The sequence below is a fragment of the Spermophilus citellus genome (assembly GCF_964194105.1).
Source record: "Spermophilus citellus genome assembly, chromosome: 8".
Taxonomy (NCBI): Eukaryota; Metazoa; Chordata; class Mammalia; order Rodentia; family Sciuridae; genus Spermophilus; species Spermophilus citellus.
In genome coordinates, this window is record NC_138189.1 from 123,607,562 (window position 1) to 123,627,462 (window position 19,901).

Sequence of the window (19,901 nt, forward strand, 5' to 3'; positions counted from 1 at the left end):
TCCAAACTGGAAATGGAAAACAACCCACCATCTAATACTAGTTAGCACCTGTACTACTAGCTTCTAGACTACACCATGAATATTTATCTGATTTTTTTTTTCTTTTGAAAATTCATATTTTAAAAGCAATCTGTACTGTAAGCAAAACATTCAACTTAGTTGTTATTCAGGGATATACTGAATAAAGTGGCTACATTTAAATTTTTTTCTTCTTTTCAGATATACATGTTAGTAGAGTGTTTTTTGACATAGTATACATACATGGAGTATAACTCATTCTAATTAGGATCCCATTCTTGAGGCTGTATTTGTGGAGTTTCACTGGTCATGTATTCACATATGAACATAGGACAGTTATGTCCAATTCATACTACTGTCATTTCTATTTCTATCTCCCCTCCCTTTCCATCTTTCCCCTTTGTCTAGTTCAATGAACTTCTATTATCTGCCTTCCCACACCTCCTTATTGTGTATTAGCATCCATACGTTACAGAAAACATTTGGCCTTTGATGTTTTTGGATTGGCTTATTTCACTTAGTATGAGAGTCCCCAGTTCCATCCATTTACCAGCAAATGACATAATTTCATGCTTCTTTAAGGCCAAGTAATATTCCATTGTGTATATATATCACATTTTTTTATCCATTCATCTATTGAAGGGCACCTGGGTTGGTTCCATAGCTTAGTTATTGTGAATTGAACTATTAATATTGACATGGATGAATAACTGTAGTATGCTAATTTTAAGTCTTTTGGGTATCTTCTGAGGAGTGGGATAACTGGTTCAAATGGTGGTTACATTCCAAGTTTTCTGAGGAATATCTATACTGTTTTCCAAAGTAGTTGCACCAATTTGCAGTCCCACCATCAATGTATGCGTGTATCTTTTTCCCCATATTCTCACTAACACTTATTGTTATTTGTATTCTTGATAATTGCCATTCTGACTGGAGTGAGATGGAATCTCAGTATAGTTTTGATTTTCATTTCTCTAATTGCTAGACATGTTGAACATTCTTTCATATCTTTGTCAACAAATATATGAATCAATCTAACAAAAGAGGTGAAAGACCTCTACAATGAAAAACTACAGAACCCTAAAGAAAAAATAATGAAGAAGACCTTAGAAGATGAAAAGACCTCCCATATTCTTAGATTGGCAGAATTAATATTGTCAAAATGGTCATACGACCAATAGCACTTATACAGTTTTAATGCAATTCCCATTGAAATGCCAAAAATGTTCATAGAGATAGAAACAGCAGTCATGACATTCATTTGGAAAAATAAGAGACCCAGAATAGCCAAAGCAATTCTTGGTGAGAAAAGTAAAATAGGAGCCATCACTATACCAGACCGTAAATTATACTACAGAGCTATGGTAACAAAAACAGCATGGCATTTGTACCAAAACAGACTTAATGTATGAGTGTATCTTAAATGTATGAGTGAAAAAGATACACTCATACCAATGGAAAGGAATAGAAGAAACAGAGACAAACCTATATAAGTACAGTTATCTCATACTAGACAAAGACACCATAAACATGTTGGAGAAAAGATAGCCTCTTCCACAAATGGTGCTAGGATATCTGGTAATCCACTTGTAGCAGAATAAAATATAAGGCCTATTTCTCACCTTTGACAAAACTCAATTCAAAGTTTATCCAAGACATAGATATTTCAAAAAACTGTACATCACCTATAAGAAAATATAGGCCCAACACACTCCATTGTGTCAGCTTAGGTACTGATTTCTCAACAAAACTCATAAAGCACAGGAAGTAAAATCAAGAATCAATAAATGGAATGGAATCAAACCACAAAGGTTCTTCACAGCAAAGAAACAATCAAGGTCATGAAGAGAGAGCATACAGAATGGGAGAAAATCTTTACCACCTGCACCTCAAATAGAGCATTTATCTCTGGGATATACAAGGAACCCAAAATACTTAACACCAAAAAAGCCAAATAACCCAGTCAATAAATGGGCAAAGGAATTGAACAGACACTTCACAGAAGAAATAAAATTGATCAACAAATATATGAAAAAATGTTGAACATGTCTAGCAATTAGGGAAATGCAAAACAAAACTACACTGAGGTTTCATTCCACTCCAGTCAGAATGGCAATTATCAAGAATACAAGAATAAATTATCAAGAATAAATGTTGATGAGAATGTGGGGAAAACGTATACTCATACATTGCTGGTGGGACTGCAAATTGGTGCAACTACTTTGGAAAGCAGTATGGAGATTCTTCAGATAACTTGGAATGTAACCACCATTTGACCCAGTTATCCCACTCCTCAGCATATATCCAAAGGACTTAAAATTAGCATACTACAGTTATGCAGCCATGTCACTATTAATAGGAGTTAAATTCACAATAGCTAAGCTATGGAACCAACCCAGGTGCCCTTCAACAGATGAATGGATAAAGAAAATGTGATACATATACACTATGGAATATTACTCAGCCCAAAGAAGAACAAAATTATGGCATTTTCAGTTAAATAAATGGAGCTGGAGAATATCATGGTAAGCAAAACAAGCCAAACCCAAATAACTAGATGCCAAATGTTTCCTCTGATATGCAGATGCTAATTCACAATAAGGGGCAGATGTGGTAGCCAGGAAAGGATTAGATTAGATTAGATTAGATTAGATTAGATTAGATTAGATTAGATTAGAATTGGATTAGAGAGAGGAATGAGGGGAAGAAGTATCCTGGTAGGAAGGAAAGCAGAAGAGGAATCAGACAATATTACTCTGTGTGTATATATAATTACATGACAGATGTAATTCCACATCATGTACAACCAGAAGAATAAGAAGTTATACTCCATCTATGTATGATGTGTCAATATGTATTCTACTGTTATGTATAACTAATCTGAACAATTTAAAAATTAAAAAATAAAAGGCTTACTAGTACCCTTTTGTCAATAATAATAATAATAATAATAATAATAATAATAATAAAAGAATCCTGAAATACAAGAAGTAAAATCATGAACCAATAAATGCAATGATATGAAACTAAAAAGCTTCTTCACAGCAAAGGAAACAATCAAGAATGTGAAGAGAAAGCCCACAGAATGGGCCACCATCTTTGCCACCTGTACCTCATATACAGCATTAATCTATTAATCTCCAGGATATACAAAGAACTCAAAGAACTAAACCACAAAAAAAAAAAAAGAAAGAAAGAAAAAGAAAAAAGCACCCAATCAATACACGGGCAAAGGAACTGAACAGTTACTTTACATGGAGTTTAGTAGGAACATCTTTACTGCTTTCCTTGCTTCACCTTTACCTGCCATCAGAATATAAAGTAGGCTACATTAAATTTGGTGAAAATTGATTTAAATTAGCCAGGTTGGTGGCGCACACCTGTAATACTAGTGACTTGGGAGGCTGCGGCAAGTCAGGGCCATCCCATGGAGCATTCCTGGGCCTAGTTACTTTTGCAGGAAGGAGAAAGATAAGGGGGAAAAGGCTGGAAAACAAAGGAAGCCTAGGACACATAAAAAGGGCAGAACACCTCATGGGATACCAGGATATAAGCTGTGGCCTCCTTCTCCCTTCCTCATAAGGAGAAGTCTATGTTACCCCTTTTTTAAATAAACCCTGCTTCATAAAACAACAACAACATCAACAAAAACAAAAACAAAAGACAATTGCAAGTTCAAGGTCAGTCTCAGCAACTTAGTGAGGCCCTAAGCAACTCAGTGAGAACAGTATCTCAAAATAAAAAAAAATAAAAGAGCTGGGGGATGTGGCTCAGTGGTTATGTGCCCCTGGTTCATCACCCCTGGGTTAAATCCCCAATACTCCCTTTAAAAAAAACTGATTAGAATTGGAGTCTGATCATACTTTAAAGCCGTTAGAAGGTTCTTATGTTGCTCTGAATAATGTTCAGAATGCATTCAGAGGTGTTCTGTGGTCCAACCCTCACCATGGCTAATCTTTCGGACCTCATCTCTCATTGCTCCACCTTTACCTCATTCTGTTCCAGCTATGCTGGCCTCTTTACTGTTCACCAAATACTCCAGCCATGAGCCTGCCTCAGTGATGCATCCTCTGATGCTCACTGCCCATGCCCACTCTTTTTGTTTGTTCTGTTTCATTTTTATGGGTACATTATGATTGTATATAATAGTAGGATTCATTGAGACATATGTGTCGTTGCACATAATTTGATCAATTTCATTCTCCAGTACCTCCCCTTTCCTACCCTCCTCTGTCCCCCTGCTCCTTTCTTCTAACTTAATGTTTTCTTTTCTACTTTCATGACATCATTTTCTTTTTCTTTTCTTTTTTTTCTGTCCAGGTTCCACACATGAGAGGAAAACATATGACCCTGGACTTTCTGAGTTTGGCTTATTTCCTTTAATGAAATGCTCTCCAGTTCCATTTTCCTGCAAATGACAGGGTTTAATTCTGCTTTATGGTAGAATAAAACTCCACTGTGTATATATACACCATATTTCCTTATCCATTATCGGTTGGTGGGATATCTGGGCTGTTCCATAATTTGGTTATTGTGAGTTGCGCTGCTATATGAATGGATAGTCATGCATCACTATAGTATGCTTACTTTAATTCTTTAGGATAAATACTGAGGAGCTGAGGAGTAGTATACCAGGGTCATTTGGTGGCTCCAATCCTGCTCTTTCCAGGATGGTTGTACTAATTTACAGTCCCACCATCAGTGTGTAGGTGCTCTTTTCCGCTCACATCCTTGCCAGCCCTTATTATTACTTGTATAGATAAAGTTATCTGGTTCTTAACAAAGGTGCCAAAAACATACATGGGAGAAAAGACAACCTTCTTAACAAATGGTGCTGGGTAAAATGGACATCCATACATTAAAGAATAAAACTAGTTCCCTATCTCTCACTCTGCACAAAAGTCAAACTCAAATGCATCAAAGACCTAGGAATTAGGCCAGAAACTTTCCAACTGCTAGAAGAAAACACAGGGGCAACAATCCAACATGAAGGCACAGGCAATGGCTTTCTCAATAAGACTCTAAAGCTCAGGAAGGAAAGTAATGGCAAGAATTTTAAAATGAGATGGCATCAAATTAAAAAGTTTCTGCACAGCAAAAAATAACAGGAGCATGAAGACAGAACCTACAGAACTGGAGAAAATCTTTGACAGATACTCTTCAGATAGAGGATTAATATTCGTAGTATAGAAAGAACTCAAAAAACTTACCACCACAAAAATGAAAACCCCAATCAATAAGTGAACTAATAAGCTAGATAGAATTTTCTCAAGAGAAGAAATTCAAATAGCCAAGAAGTATGTGAAAAAATGTTCAATATCTTTGGTAATTAGGCAAAAGAAAATAAGAACTTTCCTGAGACTTCATCTCATTCCAGTTCAAAGGACAGTCACCAAGGCCACTCTTCACTCTTTTCTAGATAACTTCCTCTTTTATTTCTTCACTTCCTTCATTTCTTTATCAACATTACTTCTCCTTAAGGCCTTTTCTGATAAGGAGGAAGCTTTCCTTATATCACTGACTGACATGTTACATACTGTATTTATTTGGTGTCTGTTTTCCTCTCAAAAGAATATAAACTCATTAGAACTAAGAAGTTTTGAAAAATTTATTAGCTACAATTTATTTTTAGCTATTTATTTTGTGAACTACATCCCAATCTTCTTGAACAGTACCTTGAAAATAGCACAAAATAAGTATATTTTTAAAAAAAATTTTTTTAGTTGTAGGTGGACACAATATCTTTGTTTTATTTATTTATTCTATGTGGTGCTAAGGATTGAACCCAGTGCCTCACGCATATGAGGCAAGCATTCAACCACTAAGGTACAACCCCAGCCCCCCAAATAAATATTTTTAATAAATTAAAATATATGAAGTGTTTTTCAAACTGCACAGCACTATATAAGGGTAGCTTGAAATTAACTTCTGAGTATATAATGTGGACTTTATACTCATTTTGTTAATCTTCTCAATAGCTCCTACAAACTTTCCCATCTTGGTTAATGTTCACATTATCTTTCTAATTTTTCTGTCAAAGAAAGAACCTTGAATTTCCCATGATTCTACTTTCCTAAATCCCACAAAGAATACAATGACAAATATCTTTTATAATCCCTGAACTGACATTTCAGCAGAGTTATGTTTAAAGTGGTTAGATCTGTTCTCCAAGTTTTTCTTGTGAACACAGAGCTGGAATTCAAAGGAAGGTTTGGCCCTGGAGACTGATTTTCAACCAGCAAATACTTTTGCCCCAGGGATTAGGGGTATAACTCAGTAGTAGAGCATGGGCTTAGCATGTACAAGACCCTGCAAACAATCCTCAGCAACAAAAACCAAAATAATTACAAAACAATAAGATACTTCTGCCCCATATAACAGAACCACCTGAATATTAAATGAAAGCTCAAGGACCTCATATCAGAAGTCTGAAAGAATGGGGATTTGCAGAGAAAAATCCTTTAAAGAAATATTAAAAGAATGGGATGTCTCAAAAGTACCCTTGGAAATGTAACACTTAAATAGATAGCACTGCAAGATTGCAAAATATTTTCAATATAAATTGATTATTTGGGAAAAATGCATGATAATTTTGACAAGTCTAAAAATTTAAATCTAGTGGGATTTTTTTCTTGGATTGGTTTGTCTCCAACACAATTTACTACATAGTTGATTTTTATCCCATAACGAATTAATTAATCTATCAATTGTCATTTTGTCATCATTAACCATAAGATGAAATTCCCCACATTTTTTTATTTTTTAAGATATCAATTTGGTCTTTGTGGTTTAATATTAAATGTAAACCATGAAATTTCTTATTCAGGTAACATTGTCCTTTTCATTGCTTCTTTCCTGATTTCCTAATCTTTAAAATCTATACTTCATTTAATTCCTCCAGTGAGGTAGAAACAAGCGGTACACTGGTCTTTTGAATGCAAGGAAAATATCGCATGTAACAAGAAATCACTCATGAAAAAATTAGAAACATCACAGTCCACCTATATGAATTTCATGTGACATTCAGAAAACACACAGACACAGAGAAATAAAAAATTTTAGAACACTCCAAAGCAATCAAAAATCTATGTCACAATGTCCATATTTTCAAATTTGTTCACTTTTCCCAGAGGAAGGGCTCTTGCTAATTTTCTCAAGCAATGACTTTTCAACTCTTACATAGACACAATTTTCAAAAGAATAGCTAATGATGTTTCTAGGTCACCAATTATTAAAAATAATAAATTGAGGAGCAGGAAAAAAACAGGAAAGATAATTAACTCTTATGTTAAGTCATATAAAAAGATAACTCATATCATTACACTTATGTATCACTCAAAGCTAGGATTATATTCAGAGAAAAGCATCATTAGGTGACACTGTCATTGTGTGGATATCATAGAGTATACATACACAAATCTACACGGAATAGCCTACTATTTACCTAGGCCACAGGGTATAATATCATATATGAAGTCCATCATTGACTGAAATATCATTATGTGGTGCATGACTGTATACCCTAAGATTGTGAGATGTATATAATATTATTGAAAAAGATTTTCATCAAAATAGCTGTTTTTAACTTTGACACTATTGAAGATATTTGATTTCAATAATAGGTAAAAATTATATATCAATAATTATTCAAAAAGAATAGATTAAGTGCTTCAAATATCCCGAGTATACAAAAAGAAAAGCTTCAAAACATAAATATTAAGAAAATCTAGTTCATTATTAAATTTTGAAAGAAGTTTCCCTCCAAAAAAAAATAGGATTCCATCAATTTCAAGAGCCACAGTTTCAAAGTAGCTGATTATATCATCAGTTATTTACAGATACAGGTCCTTTAATACTTAACTGAAATCCAAAGTGTTTCATATTTCAGATTTCTTTTTGATTTTTAAATATTTGCATGTATTTTATATGAATCTTTGGAATGGGGCCCAAGTCTTGATACAAAACTCCTTTACATTTTATATACACTTTAAACACATAACCAGAAAGTAATTTTATACAATATTTTTAGTGCACCTGCCTACCAATGGTAATCTATCACCTGAGGTCAGGTGTGGAATTTTCTACTTGTGGTATCAAGTCAGAGCTCAAATTCAGATTTTTGTATTAACAATGTTCAACCTGTGTAACAGTCCTGACATGAGGGAGAAGGGTAGAATACTTTACCCAGGGGTACTCTGGCAGCACTTGCATCTGGGTTGATCCAGAAGGAAAGCCAGGAAAGAACCACAATCAGCAAGGTTGGGGCATAGACACCCATCATGTAAAACCCGACCTGTCTCCTCAGGGTGAATATGACTTCCACACACGTGTAGTAGCCTTTCAGAAACAGACACATTACAGGTATGAGGTTTGCACCAACATTTTACTATAAAAATAACTAACGTACCCATAAATGACAAGACATTTCCATCCAAGTCAATTTCACAAAGTCAATGCTGCAACATGAGAAGCAGATCCCACCTGCTGCTCCACAACAGCAATGTCTAGGTATTTAAGTCTCTGTGCAGTGAACGTCCAACAGTTCAACCCTTCCTGACCTGAGAGTACTACTGGAGAAAAGGATCTATAGGAGTCATACAGGGAACAGTAAATCAAAGAACAACAAGTATAAAAGGAAACACTCTTGGACAATCCTTTCCCCGCATTAGATTTTTAGCCACATGTACCACTGCTTATCAAGAAGGGATGGCAGTCTACCACAACTCAAATGCATAGTTATAACAAAATTTTGGCCGGGAGCAGTGGCACAGGCCTGTAATCCCACTGGCTCAGGAGGCTCAGTTAGGAGGATTGCAAATTCAAAGCCAGTCTCAGCAAAGGCGAGATGCTAAGCAACTCAGTGAGACCATGCCTCTAATAAAATACAAAAAGGGCTGGGGATGTGGCTCAGTGGTTGAGTGTCCCTGAGCTCAATCCCTGGTACCCTGGTAATAATAATAATAATAATAATAATAATAATAATAATAGTTATTATTATTATTATTATTATTATTTAAGTAGTTTTGGAGATAAACATTAGCAATGGGAAGAAATTGGTGTTTTCAGTTTATATTCACAAAAGACTAAAGTGCCAACATTTGGTCTTATTCTCCATTCCCTCCCCACCTCCACTCTAGGCCTTCTGGATGCACTCTAATGGGGGGAAAGGACTTTCATTTTCACACACTGAGACAAATACAGAAATTTCTTTACAACATAATTCTAGAACTGCCATGACAACTAGTCCCTAAAGTTAATCATGAATTATAGGCAGGCTCATGGTAGCCTTTGCTGCTTTAAGAAAATAAGTGACAAATCTCACAGCACTCCAAACACAAGATATGGTTACAGATGCTGAAGGTGATTTTTAAATGCTTCAACCTTTTAGTTAGAAATTCATAACTTATATACAAACAGTGATATGATAAATTGTGGTATAAAGGTGTATTAAGAATTGAAGTACAAATAATAATAATAATAATAATAATAATAATAGTAGAACTCATGTATAATGGCATAATTTGGCATGAACATACTTTATATACAGAGTTACGAAAAAAATTGTGCTATGAATGGATAATTACAATTATAATGCATTCCACTATTGTCATGTATGCAAGAAAATTTTAAAAATAAATAAATAAAAGAAATTTACACATTAGATTTAATGTGTAAAAAAAATTTAAAAAGAAATAAATAAAAGAAATTTACACATTAGATTTAATGCCTAATATGCCTACTTTAGGTAAAACAATGTCATTGTCCAGTTAATCAAAGTGAGATTATGCATAAATACCAAAAAAAATTAAAATTTCTCCAATTGTTTTCAATTTAAACTGTACATAATTACTTAAAATTATTGGAACAAATAAATGAACAGAGAATAAGGGAAATAATTAATGGGGGAAGTATAATGTTACATTTTACTCTTTTACAGTTAAATAATAGTTTACCTAGTCTTCCTAATTAGGATGATTATACACATTTCTAATGCTAGAAAAATGTTCATATGTATACATTATAGTACTGAGAGCAGTATTTATACACAATAGCTTCTTAATAGCAGTTACAAAAAGGAAGATTATTTACATCCTCTTAATAAGTAAATGAGAAATCTATTTTTTCTTATGAATTATAATCCTTGCTGCCTCTGACAGATTTTAAAGGTAGTAGGAAGAGTATGAAACCAAAACAATTTATTGATTGTAACTTGCATAAACTGTAATTATGCCCAATACTCCCATATTATATAAAAAACAAAAGTGCAGAGCTTCTTTCTAAATTTTATTTTCATTAAAACTAGGCAATATATTAAATCATTCACAGGTTTTATGAGATAGAAAAAAGCAAAACAATAAAAAATTTCCCTCCCTTTCCTGTTTCCCACCACTCATTTTAACTTTCTGCCCAATCAAGAACATATGTTTTCAACAATCATGTGTAATATTTCAAAAATATAAACTTTTGTAATTACAATTACTGCAATTAAGAAAGATCAGTTCCAATTAAGAAATGCAGTTCAGAAGTACTCTGCTTTGAAATAGCTTCGCTTCTTCAGACTGTTTTACATTCACCAACCACATAGGAAATGGAGCATGATACATAAAGGTTTCTAAACAAATTATATATATTTTAGGTAGCCTTAGTTGTCACAAAGATTATAATTTACTACAAAGCAGCACACGTTAAAAATAAAATTTTACATTCCATCCCACTCTGTTTAAATACCAGCCTAAATCATAGAAGTCCTGTGTTTTGAAGCAAGCCTCTAGCATGTACCTTTTGCAAAGTTACTCACAAGGGGAGCCTCACAAGACATGGATGCATTTTGCAATAAAATACATGCTTGATATTATAGTGATTTGGTCCATAAACTTTGATGAGAAACATTTCTTGATCTTTTTTGATCTTTCCCTAGTACTGTTACATTTATGAGAGGCAGGTGGCCAGTTAATTGATATAAATGTTCATTGGGCAAATTCAATTTACTTTCTATTTCCTGTAAGGTTTTATTTCATTTTTCACTCAGCCTACCAATTTAAGTACTTTGAAATACTTCTCTACCTTTCTGATTTCTTTCATCATAGAAAAGCATATTTTTAAAAAAGTTAATGTTGAGTCATTATTTCTATACAAATTAAAGAGAATAATGGCCATCACTTTATATATATTGCTCTATTGTATCTTTCTACTATTTTACATTGTTCAGCATTCAATGTCCGATTTTTATAAATATCTAAGTACTGACCAACATTAAAATGTTTCACTTATATTCATATAATGACTTATATAAATGTTGATGAAGTACCTGGAACACAGCAAGTGTCAAAAAATATTATATTAGCCATAAGCTCTTTATTATTTTCTGTAGCTAATGAGATTTCAGTGACTTATTTATGATTACTCAAAGAATACCAAAAAAACCCTACTCATGACTTTTGACTAATCCTCCCAAGTCTTTGTACCACACTAAAACCTCTTATTTCTCTCTAACAACTAAAATGAATTTTTATTGTATTTATTTATCACACTGGATTATGGCTTTATAAAGAGCAGAAGCCTGTCTTTTATTCATTGCTAAGTCTCCAATGGAGATGTTTTTAAGTAGGCCTTAAAAAAAAAAAAAAGTGAGACAAGGAAAAAAAAAGGATGGTGGGGGGACCCTAGTATTTTCAATGCTATTAAATAACTTTGTGCTCTAAAACAAAATTACAAATAAAATTGCTAGCTTTATTTTCCTCTCTAAATGATAGTTAAAACTTCAATAAACTAGTCTTCAAATTTATCAAAGAAATTTAGACAACATTCATTTTGAAATGCTAAGTATATAAGCTGAATGTAGATAACTAATTTTTAAAATTATAACAGGACTCCACAAATTGTGTAATGATATCAAATTCAATATTCTAGTGCTTTACTTAGTAACAGTATGACCTCAGCCAAGTGTCTCTGCTTCATTAGCCTAATGTGTCAAATGGGGATAATAAAATACTTAACTGAGAGGATTATTGTGATGATTAAATAGTATAATTCCCGCAAAGCACTTAAAGCAATGCCTAGCATAGTAAAAACTCAAAAAGCTGTCTACTAAATATATGTTACTATAAAATAATCCCAAAACACTTTTTTTTTGGCTTTCAAGATAATTTTTTTCATTACTAGATGGGTTATAAAATTCCTTTAAATTCTAGTCTTCTTAATTTGAAGGAGTTTGGATGGGTGAAGGAATACTATGACTAGTGCCAAGGCTGATGTAAATTTGCTTGTTTACATTCAGTAAGTCCTTCAGTTTCTCTGCACTTCAGTTATTATATGTGTTAAGTAAAGGAGCTTACAGGGTGCCATGATGCATGCTTGTAATCTCAGCAATTTGGGAAGCAGAGGCAGAAGAATTGCAAGTTCAAAGCCAGTCTCAGCAACTTAGCAAGGCCCTAAACAATTTAATGAGACCCTGTCTCAATATAAAAAATAAAAAGGGCTGGGCATGTGGTACAGTGGTTATGCACCTCTGGGTTCAATTCCCAGTACCAAAATAAATAAATAAAGGAGCTAGCTACTGTTTATCTGTAAGATCACTTCTATATCTAATAATCTATTGAATACTTAATATTGTTAAGATGGCAGTACTCCTCAAATTGATGTACAGATTTATTGCATTCCCTATCAAAATCCCAGCTACTTTCTGGGCAAAAATTGACAACCTGATTCTAAGATTCACATGAAAATTCAAGGATCCCCAAATAGCCAAAACCACCTTGAAATCTAAAGGATTCACCCATCCCAGTTTCAATAATTATGACTAAGTTATAGTACTCCAGATTGTGTGGAAAACTGGCAAGGGTTTAGACAAAAAGACCAATGGAATAGAATTGAAAGTTTATTTATATATTTAAAATATATAAAATAAAATATATTTATATATTTAAAGTCAATTGTTTTTTTGACTAGAGCACCATGACAATATGTGGAGCAAAAACATGGTCCTTTTATTTAATGCTGCTGGGATACTGGATACCCACATACAAAAGAAGGAAGTTTAGGCACTCAAACCATATACAAAAATTATCTCAATCTTGAGGCCCTATGTTTAATCCTCACCATCACACACACACAAAAGAATTTGACTCAAAATGGATCAAAGACCTAAATAACCTAACAGATAAAAATCTAGTATCCAAAAACACTAGATTCTTAGAACTCTACAACAGAGCTAGGCACAGTGGCTCATGCCTGTAATCCCAGGAACTCAGGGGGATCAAGCAGGAGGGTCACAAGTTCAAGGCCAGCCTTGGCAATTTAGTGAGAGGCTGTCTCAAAATTTAAAAGAAAAAAAAAAAGAAAAAGAAAAAGGGCTCAGGAAGTAGCTCAGTGTTAGAGCATCAGTGAGTTCAATCCCCATTACTGGGGGAAAAAAAAAACTCTGTAACAGAAAGACCAACAGCTCAACTCACAGATAAACAAAGAACCTGAATAAACATTTCTCCAAAGAGATAAACAAATGATGGTCTAATTTTTAAGAACTCTCAGTTTTTGACTTGTTTAAAACTTGATAATTTTTTAGCAATATACTCAATTATTATTTCTCTTAAGCTAATATACTATAAGCTCCATTACTGAAAGAATTACATAAATGTCATATGATATGTCAATGTAATTGAAAGTCGACAATAGATGCTTACTTAGCTTATTTCTAAGGGTTATGGTTTAGATTTGGAATGTCCCTCAAAACCTCAGAGAGAGGTGTTCAGAGAGAGGGCTTTTGGGAACTGATTGGATCCTAAGGGCTCTGACCACATCAGTGGATTCATCCATTGATGGCTGAATGGAGCACTGGGAAGTGGGACATAGTTGGAGAACATAGGTCACTGAGGACAAGATGCCCTGGAAGGGTTTATTTCCTTTCAGCTTCCTCTTCTCTCTCTGCTTCCCAGCTGCCATGAACTGAGCTGCTTTTCTCCACCACATCCTTCTACTCTGATGTTCTGCCCTACCTCCAGCCCAAAGCAACACAGCCAACAGATCATGGGTTGAATACTCTGAAAGATATGCCAAAACAGTTCTTTCCTCCTCTAAATTTTTCTTGTTAGGCATTTTGGTCATGACCACAAAAAGCTAACTAATATGCCCTTTTCTCTTTTGTTGTCTTTATTATAATGTTGTAGATACGTAAATGTTCACTCTCTTGTTTTACTATCAAGAGGATTGTTTTAAATTATAGTTTGTACTCGAAAATGTCATGATGGTGGCCTTTTATCTCAAACATTTGATCCTCTAAGGTCTCCGTGACTAACCTATATACCATTTTACTACTGCAACATAAATATTGCAATACAGTTAAACTTTACTTTTATCTACTCCTGAATATCTTCTGGCATGATTTATTTCTTGATACAGAATTAGAATTATGTGGCAACTCACAAGTTGAACTGATTATTACTACTAATAATGCTCAAAATTGCAGCATTTTAAAATTTATGTTGCTAAGTGAAATAATACTATATTCACTAGTTAAAGCCTCAATGCCTATAACTATCACTAGGCTACAAAGTTGAATGCTAATTATGACATTACTGAATAGCAAATATCTTATTTTTTGCAATAGCTCAACATATTTTAATAAATAAAGATGATTTGCTTTTAACTCATTGTTCTATGATTTAGGCCAACAAGACAGTACAGGGAATATTCACTGATATCCAATTACCTTCCTCTTTCATTGGTTTCTGTATAGCACAAAGATCCATATTCATATTTTAAAAAATTTTAAAATGGGCAAATCACCACTTAATAACTGTTCAAAAGATAGTGGAAGAATACACAGGATTACATTGTTCATATCCAAAAATATTTAGCCCCAAACTGAATCTCACCAGAAGTAGAATATCTTGGTGACATGTACGAAAACCAATGCCTGGGAGAGTTTGCATTACTACAATAAGAAATCAAAAACCTCTTAACACCAGAATTACATAAAGCAAAGCAAATCTATCTCATAATTAAAAGACCAGAAAACTTCAGTGAACGTAATTCTGTGTAAGTTTTAGTATATGAATATAAATAAAAAATACTTGTACAGAACTTATGTTTAATTCTTTTCTATCCTTTAGTGTCTATTAATATTAAAATGAACCTTTGAAATAGATCTCAGTTTTATTTAAAATAAAGACTATCACTTACCAGTGCCTTTGTAGTATTTTGTACAGTTGCCGTATTCAATATCCTCCTTTTTAATATCAAATTGAGGCAAAGCAATTTTTTCTAACTGAACAGGATCTCCTGACTGCCAGATAAATCTTAAATCATCTGTTGTGTAACCAACTATAAACAAAAATTAATGAAAATGTTAGAATGAAATATAATTATTAATAATTTCTCAATATTTTAATACTCCAAATATTAAATAAAGGTAATAAAATAGGGCACTCTTATTGTAGTTAAAAATGTAGAGTTAAAAATCAATGGTCGGGCTGGGGATGTGGCTCAAGCGGTAGCGCGCTCGCCTGGCATGCGTGCGGCCCGGGTTCGATCCTCAGCACCACATACCAACAAAGATGTTGTGTCCGCCGAGAACTAAAAAGTAAATATTAAAAAAAAAAAAATTAAAAAAAAAAAAATCAATGGTCATTCATAAAAAATATAAGCAGAATGGTTACAGAAAATTATCCTAAAGAAGGAATAAATTTAATTAACCAGCATATTTTTAATAGTTGAAATCTTAGAGCATCATATATAGCAATTAACTTCTATATGTTAGAATTCTTAAGTCTCCATCAATAAAATGATAATAAATGATACAAGATTTTTGCATACATGTATTTATAATCATGCGATAGGAAACCCTAAAAATTTTAAAGGAATGTAAGCATTTGAACTACCTAATTTTTTGACAAATCTGTCAGGAGGACAGGACAGCAGTTGTATCATGACAAAAGAGAAATCACCATTTTCCTGTATATACATATGAATACCATAGTGAATCTCACCATCCTGTACATCTATAACAATGGGATCCTCATTAGAATAAGATATGTCCATGCTTCCATAATTATATCAAAATGAATTCTACTGCCATGTATAACTTAAAAGAACCAGGGAAAAAAGGGCAAATCAAACCATCTCTCAAATGGACATCATTACAATATCATTTCAGCATCCTTTTGGCTGCAGTTACTGTGGCTAAAATTCAAGGGTTACACAGCATAGAGCAATCTACAATTGATACCTATTGTGCATCTATTTTTTAAATTCAATATTTTAGTGCATCTACTGATATAACTAAAATGTAAATGCACAGTTGAAATATTTTATAAAAATACATATCTATAACAGACATAAAACACACATACCTATAACAGATATAAAAATATGTACACACATCCATATACTTATAAGTGAAAAAGCTAATTTTATAGTTTGAAAGCAGTAACTATTGTCCAAATATAGGATCCACTAATAAAAAATAATAACAAAGTAACTGTAAGTGTAAAATCTAGCAAGCATATGCATTACATTTTACAAGTTTATTATTCTTCACTTGTTGCCCAAATAGGTCATGTTATATAGATATTCAGACTAAAAATTTCATGTTAATTTTAGTGTTAATTTGTCAAGATTTATGAGATACTTTTATTTTCAAAGGATAAGCACATAGCAAATTAATTAATGTTTCGCAGAAAATTTCAATTAATACATCTAGCACATCTTTTATAAACTAAAAAAATGATCATGGGAACATTAAAAATATAATTTTGAAAAACACCAAAATATATTTTACACATTCATAAGAATGAATAATTGATAGAATTTACAGAGTTATTTTTCAGTGTTTTTCAAATTTCCTGCTATGAAAATGGGTCATATCATTATAGAGAAGTTATTTTTGTTAGGATACCATTTTTTATTTACCTTTTCTCTATTACTCATTCAAATGAAGATAGCAATTGGATTTAGGTTAGAAGGGTATGCACCCATATCAACTGTACTAAAATCAGACTGGAACAGATAGTATTTGTCTATCTCCATACAAATTAATGTAATAAAAGAATAACTGTAATTTTCCAAAATTATTCAAATGACCATTAATGGTCAAAATTATTTGTTTTATTACTGTTATATAAAATTTTAGTAGATTATATTTTCTAGATATAAGTATTTTATTTCCAAAATAACTTATGGCATTATTTACATACAGCTCTCAAGTTGCATCTTGCAGCGTTGTGTGTCCATGGGAAACAAAGTCAAGTCCAAAGGGCATGAGAGGGTAATGGATAACCTGAAAGCAGGAACAGAGAAATCAGAGATAATTTAATATATTCCTCTGTGATCCACTGATTGGAAAAGAAAAATATAAATAGACAAATATTAAATATAAAGGAGTACCTCATGCTGACAAGGACATCACCATCCCGAAAAATAAACAGAAGGATATTTTCCTGGGTAACATCATGAAAATTGGCACTTTTTTCATTTGCAAAAAATAAATCAGGTTTCCACAAACATTTGTACATGGTGGGATCCACTGTCAGTGCATCTGAGCCCCTAAAATCACTAGGTAGCTTCAGCCTGGGATCGTTCCATTTTTGTCTCAGAAAGATGTTAACTCTGTAGTCCTGGGAAAAAATAAATAAAGGTGTGCATGTGTGTATTTAATGCTATTTTCAGTTATTTAAAAAATAATTAATGTTTATATGAATTACTATTTCTAAGAACATGTTCAACACCAGAATAAAAAAGCATTTCAGCAATTAGACAAATATTTTTGTTCCTCTGACATTAACTAAGATCCCAACAACTCATAAATAGAGCTCACACACGATAGTCCTTTGATGTCTCCTGGGAAATGGTTCCAGGATTCCCTGTGGATGCCAAAATTCATGGATGTTCAAGTCCTTCATATAAAATGATTAGTATTTTCATATGATTGATGCAAGTCTTATGTATACTTTAAATCATTTCTAGATTACTTATAAAATACAATGTAAATGTCATCTAAACAGTTTTTATATGCACTGCTTTAGGAATGGTGACAAGGAAAGTTCGTACATGTTCAATACAGATGCAACATTTTCCCCAACAGTTTCCATCTGTAGTTGACTGAACCCACATATATAGGTGGGTTCTACTATTCTTTCAGTAGATGGAAGAAGGTAGATACAAATGGTTACTATATATTCTGTGGTAGGTCAGAGAAAAACTACCTGGGATACCCACATGTGTAAGTCATTATAGATAGAGTTTTCAATCAATAGCCAATAAGATGGAGATTATACAAAACAGATCAGAGCCAGGCATAGTAGTGCATGCCTGTAATCCCAAGAACTCAGGAGGCTGAGAGAGGATTGCAAATTCAAGGCCACCCTCAGCAACTTAGCGAGGCCCCAAGCAATTTAGCAAGACCCTGTCTCAAAATTTAAAAAAATAAATAAATAAAGAGCTTGGGATGTTGCTTAGTGGTTATGCACTTCTGGGCTCAATCCCTGGTACCAAAAACAAAACAAAATAACAACAACAACCAAAAAAACAATAGGTCAGAGTAGATGCTAATTTCATAAATGTTACATTATAGACATTCAACTACATAGAAAATATTTTTAAATGCATTTAAGTAGTTTAATATTTAAGTCAGTTACTTGCTTGAGTAATTTTAATTTTAAAACTTTACAAAAATTGAATTTTTAAGACATATAGATTCTGAAAGTATATGAACCTAGGAAGATTTGTAATATCTTAGTATATTTTATATTTGCTAATAAGGTTCTGGTGCAAATTGAGTTATTAGTATATACAGTCAAATTCAGTATTGAGACATCATGCTTAGATCTTCTAACTTTAATTTTTTATCTATTAAACTCCGAATATATATAAAAAATTCAAGCCATAAATTATTGTAGTGCCTTCCTATTTTCTTTTATTATTTCTTTTCTTTTTTGGAATTGAGGATTGAACCCACTTCTTTGTTGTTTGTTTGTTCATTTTTTAATTTGAGACAGATTCTCCCTAAGTTGATGAGGGTTTTGCTAAATTGCTGAGGCTGGTCTTTAACTTGCCAACCTCCTGTGTCAGCCTACAGAGTCACTGGGATTACAGGTATATGACACTGCCTGGTCCTTCCTTGTTTTTAGTTATCTAAAATCCATACAATACTATTCCTCCAAAGACTTCGTCATGGTCAAAATGAATTAGATCATAAACTTCAAATCAAACCCCAAATAATTAAATAGGATAGAATAATAGATCATATTTTATTACACGATACAACCTAAAACATATCCACAGGACATAAATATGTGTGCTTTAAAATACAAATAAAAAGTAAGCGATGAGTAGTGAGTAACTCGAGAAAAATGTGGGAGCTTCTACTCTCACCAATAAAATCTTTATATCCAGATTCTATATAGCATGTGGAGAAGGATAAGGCACTAAATAACAATATGCATTTACTGAACTACAGGTAGTGAAATAAGATTTGGTCTACTGTTATCCTACAAGTCAAAACTAGATATTCATAAAAATTTCAACATACTGAGGTGATAGGTGGTAATTACACTGCTCTGATTGTATGTTATGTATTGAAATATCACATTATATCCCAAAAACATGTACCATTCATATGTTGATTAAAATAAACTTTTTTATCAAAAACTCAACATATAAGTTGATTTCTAAAAATCATATGCAGATAGTTCTGAAGTTAAAGATTATACAAACTGACACTGAACACATTCATACCCCTGAAAACATAACATTTTTCTCTCAATGAACGTGAAATCAAGGAAACCCTATAATACAGAAAATGAAAATCTGCACCATATAGCCACATAAACTTTGTATCATAATGCACAAAATGCATAAAATTTGTAATGGCAGTTCATTGACAACTCCAT

General features: G+C 32.9%; 1 protein-coding gene across 1 annotated transcript in view; it reads right to left on the minus strand.

Annotated features, from left to right (window-relative positions):
• GLRB (glycine receptor beta) overlaps window positions 1–19,901 on the minus strand; it is a 104,348-nt gene that overhangs the window by 13,788 nt on the left and 70,659 nt on the right. The window contains exons 5-8 of the mRNA XM_081304570.1: window positions 17,398–17,627; window positions 17,208–17,290; window positions 15,196–15,336; window positions 8,203–8,355 (exon numbers count right to left, since the gene is read on the minus strand). Coding sequence (XP_081160696.1) covers window positions 8,203–8,355; window positions 15,196–15,336; window positions 17,208–17,290; window positions 17,398–17,627 — 607 coding nt within the window. The remainder of the gene's footprint in view (window positions 1–8,202; window positions 8,356–15,195; window positions 15,337–17,207; window positions 17,291–17,397; window positions 17,628–19,901) is intronic.